The sequence below is a fragment of the Lipotes vexillifer genome, unplaced genomic scaffold (genome assembly GCF_000442215.2).
Source record: "Lipotes vexillifer unplaced genomic scaffold, Lipotes_vexillifer_v1.1 scaffold1432, whole genome shotgun sequence".
Lineage (NCBI taxonomy): Eukaryota > Metazoa > Chordata > Mammalia > Artiodactyla > Lipotidae > Lipotes > Lipotes vexillifer.
Window position 1 is genome coordinate 512,036 of NW_006795398.1, and position 11,051 is coordinate 523,086.

Consider the following 11,051-nt stretch of genomic DNA (forward strand, 5'->3'; position numbering starts at 1 on the left):
AAAGCTTTTTCTGCATCTATTGAGATGATCATATGGTTTTTATTCTTCAATTTGTTAATATGGTGTATCACATTGATTGACTTGCGTATATTGAAGAATCCTTGCATCCCTGGGAGAAATCCCACTTGATCATGGTATATGATCCTTTTAATGTGTTGTTGGATTCTGTTTGCTTGTATTTTGTTGAGGGTTTTTGCATCTGTATTTATCAGTGATATTGGTCTGTAATTTTCTTTTTCTGTAGTATCTTTCTCTGGTTTTGCTATCAGGGTGATGGCGGCCTCATAGAATGAGTTTAGGAGTGTTCCTTCCTCTGCAGTTTTTTGGAAGAGTCTGAGAAGGATGGGTGTCAGCTCTTCTCTAAATGTTTGATAGAATTCGCCTGTGAAGCCATCTGGTCCTGGACTTTTGTTTGTTGGAAGATTTTTAATCACAGTTTCAATTTCATTACTTGTGATTGGTCTGTTCATATTTTCTATTTCTTCCTGCTTCAGTCTTGGAAGGTTATACCTTTCTAAGAATTTGTCCATTTCTTCCAGGTTGTCCATTTTATTGGCATAGAGTTGCCTGTAGTAGTCTCTTAGGATGTTTTGTATTTCTGTGATGTCTGTTGTAACTTCTCCTTTTTCATTTCTAATTTTATTGATTTGAGTCCTCTCCCTCTTTTTCTTGATGAATCTGGCTAATGGTATATCAGTTTTGTTTATCTTCTCAAAGAACCAGCTTTTAGTTTTATTGATCTTTGCTACTGTTTTCTTTGTTTCTATTTCATGTATTTCTGCTCTGATCTTTATGAGTTCTTTCCTTCTGCTAACTTTGGGTTTTGCTTGTTCTTCTTTCTGTAATTTCTTCAGGTGTAAGATTCGATTGTTTATTTGAGATGTTTGTTGTGTCTTGAGGTGGGCTTGTATTGCTATAAACTTCCCTCCTAGAACTGCTTTTGCTGCATCCCATAGGTTTTGGATCATCGTGTTTTCATGGTCATTTGTCTGTAGGTATTTTTTGATTTCCTCTTTGACTTCTTCAGTGATCTCTTGGTTATTTAGTAATGTATCGTTTAGCCTCCATGTGTTTGTGTTTTTTACGTCTTTTTCCCTGTAATTGATTTCTAATGTCATAGTGTTGTGGTCAGAAAAGATGCTCGATATGATTTCAGTTTTCTTAAGTTTACTGAGGCTTGATATGTGACCCAAGATATGATCTCTCCTGGAGAATGTTCCGTGCGCACTTGAGAAGAAAGTGTAATATGCTGTTTTTGGATGGAATATTCTATAAATAGCATTTAAATCTATCTGGTCTATTTTGTTATTTAAAGCTTCTGTTTCCTTATTTATTTTCATTTGGGGTGATCTGTCCATTGTTGTAAGTGAGGTGTTGAAGTCCCCCACTGTTATTGTGTTACTGTCAATTTCCACTTTTATAGCTCTTAGCAGTTGCTTTATGTATTGAGGTGCTCCTATGTTGGGGGCATATATATTTATAATTGTTATATCTTCTTGGATTGATCCCTTGATCATTATGTAGTGTCCTTCCTTGTCTCTTGCAACATTTTTTATTTTAAAGTCTGTTTTATCTAATGTGAGTATTACTTTTGCAGCTTTCTTTTGATTTCCATTTGCATGGAATACCTTTTTCCACCCTCTCACTTTCACTCTGTATGTTTCCCTAGGTCTGAAGTGGGTGTCTTGTAGACAGCATATATATGGGTCTTGTTTTTGTATCCATTCAGCAAACCTGTGTCTTTTGGTTGGAGCATTTAATCCATTCACGTTTAAGGTAATTATCGATATATATGTTCCTATTACCCTTTTCTTAATTGTTTTGGGTTTGTTTTTGTAGGTCCTTTTCTTCTCTTGTGTTTCCCACTTAGAGAAGTTCCTTTAGCGTTTGCTGTAGAGCTGGTTTCGTGGTGCCGAATTCTCTTAGCTTTTGCTTGTTTGTAACGCTTTTGATTTCTCCATCGATTCTGAATGAGATCCTTGCTGGGTAGAGTAGTCTTGGTTGTAGGTTCTTCCCTTTCATCACTGTAAGTACATCATGCCACTCCCTTCTGGCTTGTAGAGTTTCTGCTGAGAAATCAGCTGTTAACCGTATGGGAGTTCCCTTGTATGTTATTTGTCATTTTTCCCTTCCTGCCTTCAGTGATTTTTCTTTGTCTTTAATTTTTACCCATTTGATTACTATGTGCCTCGGAGTGTTTCTCCTTGGGTTTATCCTGTATGGGACTCTCTGGCCTTCCTGGACTTGGGTGGTTGTTTCCTTTCCCATGTTAGGGAAGTTTTCAACTATAATCTCTTCAAATATTTTCTCTGGTCCCTTCTCTCTTTCTTCTTCTGGGACCCTTAAAATGCGAATGTTGTTGTGTTCAATGTTGTCCCAGAGGTCTCCCAGAGGTCTCTTAGACTGTCCTCATTTCTTTTCATTCTTTTTTCTTCTGTTCCGCATCAGTGAATTCCACCACTCTGTCTTCCAGGTCACTTATCCATTCTTCTGCCTCAGTTATTCTGTTGTTTCCTTTTGGTGTAATTTTCATTTCAGTTATTGTATTGTTCATCTCTCTTTGCTTGTTCTTTAATTTTTCTAGGTCTTTGTTAAACATTTCTTGCATCTTCTCAATCTTTTCCTGCATTTTTTTTATGAGGTCCTGGATCATCTTCACTATCATTATTCTGAATTCTTTTTCTGGAAGGTTGCCTATCTCCACTTCATTTAGTTGTTTTTCTGGGGTTTTATCTCGTTCCTTCATCTGGTACATAGCCCTCTGCCTTTTCATCTCGTCTGTCTTTCTGTGAATGTGGTTTTAGTTCCACAGGCTGCAGGATTGTAGTTCTTCTTGTTTCTGCTGTCTGCCCTCTCTCATTAATGTTGTTATAGTACCCCCAGGTCAAAAGAAGTAACCTAACAGTTCTTTTTATGAAGTAGTAGGGCCAGTCAAATTAATGAGTATTTATGACCTGACACTTTAGTAGCAGTGTGAGAAAATAATGCGTATCAACGTAAAGGAAATAATATCTTTATTTTATTCTTAAAAAGCCACGTATGTGTTCCTGTTTGGATACTGCACAGCTTCTCAAACCTTGGAAACAGATTGGGCACTGCCATTCTTGTTTCCACCTCTACATTGATTTTTGGTTGGTACTTGTGTTTTATCACAGCATCCAACAAGCCTTCCCTCCCACTTCACAAAGATATGACGTCATTGAGAGGAATGTGGCATGACCTAGTGTTGAAACCAAACTACCTTTAGCTATAGGTTCTCATAGTGTTGGATAGATGTCACTGTGTTTCCTCTGAAATTTTAAAATATACTGTGGTACCCCAGTTCATTTGCTTCTGTGCCTTGGGGCACCTTAGTGCCTGGTTTGGGAACTACAGCTCGAACTTAATGGCAGTACTTGGGTTAGTGGTGAAGCCTGGCAATCAGAGCATAGTGTGCAGACATATACATATTCATTTACATCTTGGTATTCACTCACCTATCAGCCAGCTTGAGCTTTGAGTGCTGAGGACCAGGAGCTGTGCTTGGACACTGATGGGGCGGGGGGAAGGGGGAAGTGCCTTACAGTGAACAGGGAGACAACATTTCCTCTCAAGGAGCTTATAGTCTGTTGGAGGAATTACAGAATTGGGAAGAGATCAGAAAACTTTCTAGTAGCCGCCAGGTCGTCAGTATTTTAGGTTTGCTGATCTTGCAGTCTCTGGGGAATCTGTTCAGTCCCAACATGAGGGTGTGAAAGCAGCCTTGGGCAGTATGTAAACAAATGGGTGTGGCTCTGTTCTAGTAAAACTTTATTTACAAAAGTAGAGGTGGGTCGAATCTGGCCCACAGGTCACAGTTTGTGCAACCTCTGTAATAGAGATGTAATTAAAGTGTCCTGGAAGCAGAAGAAGGAGCATCAGACCTTTGGGGAACGGGAAGCTATCACAAAGGTGATAATGAGCTCTTCCTGACTCCCACCAGCAGTCTTCCAGGTGAACTGAGGAGAGGGTGGCAGAAAGGAGTACAGAGGGAACTCCAGGCAGAAGGGGAAACACGTGCAAATATAAAGAGTCATGGAGGGGTCCGGCAGCTTGGAGAATGGAGTCAATTTTAGTGTAACCTGGAATGAGATTGGGGGGGAGGCACAGGGCTTCTTTCCTGGGTTAAAACAGTTTCATGGATCATTTTTCTTATTTTTGGTTTTCTGCCTCATTTTTTTGGTGATTCATGTCCTCTAGTAGTCTCCAGAGAATGGCTGCCAGGAAGAAATATCTTTTGAGATCTGGCATGTCTTTATAACATGTATTTTATTCTCTCAATTGATAGTTTGAGTGTAGAAGTCAAGCGTGAGAGTAATTTTCACTCAGCTTTTGGAAGATGTTCTCTTTAGCTTTCAGTGCTGAGGAGTCTGTTTTCCTCTCCTGCCTGCCTCCCCTCTCCTCCCCCAGAGTGTTTGCTGACCACACACCCAGTGTCTCCTGTACACCCGTGGCCCGCTCTGGAGATAGCGCCGTCCCCTTCCCCGTGTGACCGTAGAGGGTTCGTGGGGCTCACAGGGCAGTCGCAGAGTCCTGGCTCAGGGAGCTGCTCCCACGTTGCGCTCATTCCTGGGCCCTGGGTGGGACCTCCCCCTCCCCCTCCCTGGAAGCTTTTCAGAGCTTCTTTTACGCAGTTATTATGGGTGCTGTACTGTGGAAGGAGTCTTTTCAAATTCATTGTGCTGGGTACTTGGTGGCATCTTTGAGGACTAGATTTTTTCAGTTGAATATGGATTCTGTGTATGTTCTTGTTGTTGCAGTTGTCTCTTAATCAGTCTCCTTTAAACACCACTTCCTTCAAGCTTCCCTCTTCCTTCAAACCTTTATGTCTCCCTACACAGTCTGGTCTCCATCTGCCTTCCCAAACTGAGCTTTCCAGTCTGGCCACATTGGGGTTTTCCATAGGTATATCTCTCATTTTACTTAAATCCCCACACTTCACTTTAATAATACAATAGAGTCTACCTACCTGCAAAGTTTCTGTTCCTGGAGAGCATTCCTCAGAGGGCAGTGCTTGAGGAACTTAAGCTCTTGTGAGTAGGCGGATAGGAGTGGGGAGTGGAATTAGGAGAGTGGTTGCTGGTCAGAGTTTTTTAATGATTTTTATGCTCCCTAACAGGAAACAGTGAGAAAAAAAAAAACAGGGACACTAAGGAGGATGGGACTCAGCAGTAGGACACTGTCTGCTTTCCCACCTGGTTGCTCGGGGTGACCACCCAGCCACCTCCTCTCCTGTAGGCTCAGCGAACTACTTGCACATTTATTTTGCTGTGCTGTGATTAAGCAGCTTTTCTCCTTCCAGTGTTTCATTCCTTTGTGTGTTAATGACAAGGGAATTATCTCACTGTGGCGACAAGAATAGAGGCTCGGAATAAAGACGCTTTGGGTCGTCTTTGCTCACCTCTCTGTGCCTGAGCAGGTGTTTCTCAAGCCCCCTTCCAGGCCGGAGTAGATTCTCACCAGCAGAACACGCTCACTCACTCTCTGTCATGTTCCTGCTCCCTCTCTGCCCACCTGTCTCCCCTCCACCCCCCAAAAGGAGAAAACAAGCGTAACAACTAAACAGAATACATCAGGACTGCAGCTTCTGGCACTCCTCTACCTTCAACTTTACTTTGCTCCACTCTTTTTTCTAACTACTGTATCCTCAGCAGAAAAGTCCAGAACCTCACGTAGCCTAGAGGCAGAACTGTCAAAGCCTATGAGAAAGCAAACAGAGCACTTGTGTGCCCACTTTCAAGGGAGGGACCACGCTTATGTGGTTGGTGGCCGAGCCCCGGCCACTCAGACGCCTAAGACAGAGGGCAGGATACACAAAGACACAAGAACTAACAAGCAGAAGACAGATTTTTTTCTTTGTGTTCAACAATTTTATACATTGATTCTGCATGATCAGTTTTCCTAAACTGAAGGATTTATTGACATTTTTGAATCCTTTAAAATAATTACATTGAGCAGGATACGAACCTGGTAGCCCTTGGGCAGGATGCAGCCTGAAGGCGTATTTTGTTTGGCCTTTAGAATGTATAAAAAATATGAGTTAGTTGCTTATGTTTACAGATTTGAGTATTTCATGTAAAATCCCAGATTTCTACCTAGTCTTGAAAAAGGAAAATCTGGCAAAACAAGGCCCATTGCTGCCACCTTAGAGCAGGTGGCTGTCCCCACCAAGGACACAGGGCTCTGGTTGGCACCTGCCTGAGTAGTTTCTTCCCTGTCTCACCCCTTTAGAAATTTACATTTGCATTCTTCTGATGTCAAAAGTCAGCTACTCTAATTTTGAAAATTAGCTCCTGAAATTTGATAAAAATGTGCTTTCCTCTAAAGAATAAGCCATTGGTGGGAAAAAAGTAAGTTCTGACAATGCATCTATCAGGAGGGAGCAGGGACAAGTTTTATGGGTCCCTGTTTTCCTGGAGGTGCACTGGAGGGCTCTGTTCATGTATTGTTCCAGCCTCAAGTAAGTCCATTTGATAGAGAAGTCAGATCTATTACAAGCATAATATAATATGGCCTAATGACTTGCTCAAAGTTTTCTGTGTAAATGTTATAACAAGAAAGTCCTCTTTATCATCTTGCCTGTTTCAGGTAAGCTGGCCTTGGTGACAGTGCCATTGATTCTTCTGTTCCCAAGCACCCCACCCTGACCCTCGCAGACTTGCTCAGTCATGTCCCTCATGGGTGGGGCTGGCACTGTTGGCACAGTGCTGCTGGCACTGCTGACCTTGTGCTTGTGCCTGCCAACAGGAATGGAATATCCCAACTTAACTTGGGGAAGTCTCTCCTAGGTACTCTGGGCAGAGCTTGCCTCCGTGCCACTCTGGTTGAGGCTGAAGCCGGGGAGGTTGGCGGGGGGTGGTTTAAGTGATCTGCACTCAGTCACACCGCTAATTAGTAACGGAGCCAGGATGAGAGCCTTAGTCCACAGTACCCAGTCCCGAGCTCATCCTCAGCCGCCTCCATCCCCCGCCTGCCACTTCATGGGACACACTCTTCTTTTCTAGACAACTGTAAACTTGTAGTGAGGGATTGTCTCATTTCAAGACAATGTTTAGCCAGTCAGTGAATATGGTTTGTGATTATTTTAGTCATGGTTTGGTCTCCTTTATTAAGTTATTCCTGTACATGCCACGTAATTCTATAACTTTAGCAATTGGCATTTTAGACATTCCATGAATACATTTTCATTTTAATAAGTAAGCTCAGTGAAACTGTGATTGACTAGGAAGTTATTCATCCAGAAAATAATTGTGAACACTTTTGAAATGTATGCTTGTGCCTTGTGTATGTTTGGTTATGATCATTTGTGCTATTTGGGATTCACTTCCCGGGTTTGTGACAGTGCTCAGCAGTAGCCAGGCAGCCATCTTGCTGTTTGCTTTCACTGAGAAACATGTTTCTTTTTTTTTTCTTTTTTTTTTTCTTTTTTAACATCTTTATTGGGGTATAATTGCTTTACAATGGTGTGTTAGTTTCTGCTTTATAACAGAGTGAATCAGTTATACATATGCATATGTCTCCATATCTCTTCCCTCTTCGTCTCCCAAGAAACATGTTTCTTGAATCCTCTTGTTAGGTTCCAGTTATTTAGATGTTCGAACACCTTTCCTTTTTCAAGTTCCTGTTTCTTATATCTCTTCTCACATTTTCTATTTCTGCCTTTTGTGTATTCTGAAAGATTACTCAATGTTTTATCTGTCATTAGAAATCTTTTACTATCAGTCAATGTATGTAATTGGCCTAATGACTTGTAATGTAACGTGTAAGAGTTATTTTTATTTCTGATTATTCCTTTTTCATTGCATCCTCTTCTTGTTTTTATGACTGTGCCATGCCCGCTCAGAGAGTACTATTTAGAGGTGATTTTCTTTTTGTTTTTTTTTTTTTTTTACTTTTCCTATTTCTCACATTATCCTTATTTCCTCTGGGAGTAATCTTTATTTTCCTTTTGGTGATCCTGTTTATCCTGAATTTCTCTTCAGTGATTTAGGCTTTCTTATATGTTTTATGATCCTTAGTTGTCTATTCCAATATAAAAATGAGGCAATATTAGGTCTGACAAGGAGTTTTCAGCACATTCGGAGGACTTGTTGTCTGGCAAGCTTCATTCAACAACAGTGGATGCGAACATCATTACTGGGAGGAATCCCTCAGGGTCAGGTGTGGAAGGCTTTCCTCTTTGACACCCATGTCTTTATTAGCTGCTCTGTGTCCTCAACAATTCTTTTATGTTCTGTAGGGAGAACATTTCTGTTGGGAGTGGGGTGTAGGAGCACGTCAGAGTTGACTTCTATAAACAAATCTTGGAATCCTTGAGCTTCAACCCCATGAATCACTGCATCCTCCTTCACGCACGCACAGAGGATTTAAGTGGTACCATATCCATCCAGTATTGTTTTTCCACCAAATCTAGTAGTCATGTTTGCCTTCTCTCTTCTCCCTATACCTCATATAATACACAAAGTACACTTATAGCATGTGTATGTTGTTGGCACTATTCCAAGTGCTTTGCATATATTTACTCATTTAATCTTCACAACAAACTTATGAGAAAAATACAGTTATGATCCCTGCTTTACAGATGGGGTAACTGAGGCACAGAGCGGTTAAGGTTACACAGTAGGTGTAAAAGCTGGGATTCAGAGCCTGTGTTTTTAACCACCACTCTGTCCTGCCTATAATGGATTGATAAGACCCTCCATCTCTTGTACAGATCCTGAATCTGACCACCTATCACCACCTCTGCTCTTGAAAACCTTAGCAGAGGGTTCTCACCACTGATTATTTCATTTGGACTCTGGTTCCCCTGCCTGTCTTCTCCCCTAGAGTCCATTCTCCATGTAGCAGGTAGAGAAATCTTCCCAAAGTGCAGATCGGATCATGGATCTCCCCTGATTAAAACACTCCAGTGGCTGCTGCTCATCTCGACCTGTTAAAGCCCTTATCCTTTTGATGACCAAAGGCCCTCTGTGGCCTGGCCAGCCCACCTCCTGTCAGCCCCTCTTCCTGACCTTTGAACCTGGTAAGCTGTCCTTGTCTTAGGGTCCTTGTATTTGCTCTTGCTACTCTTACCCTGATCTTACCATGGCAGTCTTCTCATCAGTCAGATCCCAGCTCAGATGCTAGACCTTCACTCACACACTCTCAGGCACATTGACTTACTCGAGTTTTTAAAGTTCGTATCAGGACCTTACTTGTTTATGTATGTGTCTCTAGAACTAGCGTCTAAGCTCCTTGAGGGCAGGGACTTCGTCTAGCTCGGTGTTGCACCTTCGGTGCCTGGAGCAGGGCCTGGCACTTGCTAGGCTGATGGGTATGTTGGGCTGAACAATGCCTCCCTCCACTGCAGCCCCTCCCTACCACCCGACAGATGCAGTCACCGCTCATCTCTGCACTCTCAGTTTTCAACAGAAATGTGTTGAAATCTCTCGTCTACTGATAGTCCCTTCCCCGTTATAGTTGTTGAAGTGTTTGTTACACTTTAGTCATTTGTATGTCATTGTCAATATTTTTGTCACATCTGCAATCCCCCATATATGATTACTGACCCTAATTTTTTCTTTAAACTATTTAAATTTATGTAAAGTAGAAACTTAATATCAAAGTGTACATGGAAAAGAAAACCAACATTACTTGTCATGAATAAGTGACTATAAAAGTTAATATATACTGATTAAAATTAAAAATGCCATCTCATATATCACTTAAAATTGTCAAAACCTGTTTTATGCACTGCTTTTCTATACTCTAGCAGTACTGGAGTGTTGATAAATATGTGCTCAGTTATAATCTTGAATTTGAAGCCTATCCTGACCCTATAATGGATCCCGGAGCAACAGCTGTGTCCGATTGTCACATCTCCTAAAGCCAGGGTAGCTGAGTCTGGTGTCTCCATGGCTTTAATGTGCAGCATGTTTTGGTATTTGTCAGTATCCATTTTCAGTGTTGATGTGCACAGGATAAGGAGTGTCCTTGGACCAGTTTGAACACCGTTTGAAATTCTTCTCCTCATGCAGAACTGACTACATTGCACAGATGATGGACATTTCCTTATGTTTGAAACGACCATCCTGGATGGGGGACAGTAAAAGAATGAGGATGACTTCAAATTTCCAGTGGCTCTTATTAACAGTTCTTCTTCTATATTTAATGAATCAAGTAAACAGCCAGAAAAGAAGTAAGTGCATCAGAGTCAGAGAAAATGAACTGATTGCAATGTCATTACTGTTTTGCTTAAGAAGCGATCTTGAGACTTTATTGAACGCTTCAGGTTGTGGTTAAAATCCATTTCTGTGTCATTTTTTTTTAATGTACTTCTAGTTTTTTTTAAAAAGGCCCGTAACGATAGATCTAAGTATTCTTTCCCCATTAAAAAATTAAGGTATATACAGTAAAATTCACCCTTTTAGGATAAAGTTCTGTGAGTTTTGACAGATGCATACAGACATGTATCCACCTGCACAGTCAAGATACAGACCAGTCCGTCATTCCAGAAAATGCCCCTGCTCCTCTGCTGACAGCCCGCCATCCCCACCTCCAGCCAGCACTCGTCTATTTTCTGTCTGTAATTTTGCCTTTCAGAATGTCACATAAATTAAATCCAGATATCTGCTTTAAGAAATATATGATTTGTTTTCATTTTATTTAAAAACATTAAGAATGTTTGTAGGTGTTATCTAGCTTACTCTATAAAGAGCATTTTCATCCTTCTGCCTCTGAGTTTAGTTTTTATATTATTTCCATAATTAAAGAGATCTTCTCTTTTCCCCCCAAATTACTACTAAATAACTTTATTATGATTACTAATGATTTCTAATGTGTTTCTAATGTTTTTGTTTTCTGTCTTACATAAATAGCTTTATAATTCATTGCTGTAGTGAATATCATACCAATCACATGTAAAAATTAAAGAAAAAACCTTTTTAATAGACATTTATATAGAGAATCTGAGATAGAATACCTTTTTCACACTCTTAATTGCTTTTCCCCTCCCTCCCTCTTTTCCTTCCTTCCTTTTGTTCTCCCTCTTTCCC

The 11,051-nt window shown here is 40.9% G+C and overlaps 1 protein-coding gene across 1 annotated transcript in view; it reads left to right on the top strand.

The window, feature by feature from the left end:
- Nucleotides 1-10,053: 10,053 nt before the first annotated feature.
- The window catches only part of LIFR (LIF receptor subunit alpha), a 52,773-nt gene continuing 51,775 nt past the window's right edge, over nucleotides 10,054-11,051 (top strand). Inside the window, exon 1 of the mRNA XM_007467613.1 lies at nucleotides 10,054-10,195. Coding sequence (XP_007467675.1) covers nucleotides 10,054-10,195 — 142 coding nt within the window. The remainder of the gene's footprint in view (nucleotides 10,196-11,051) is intronic.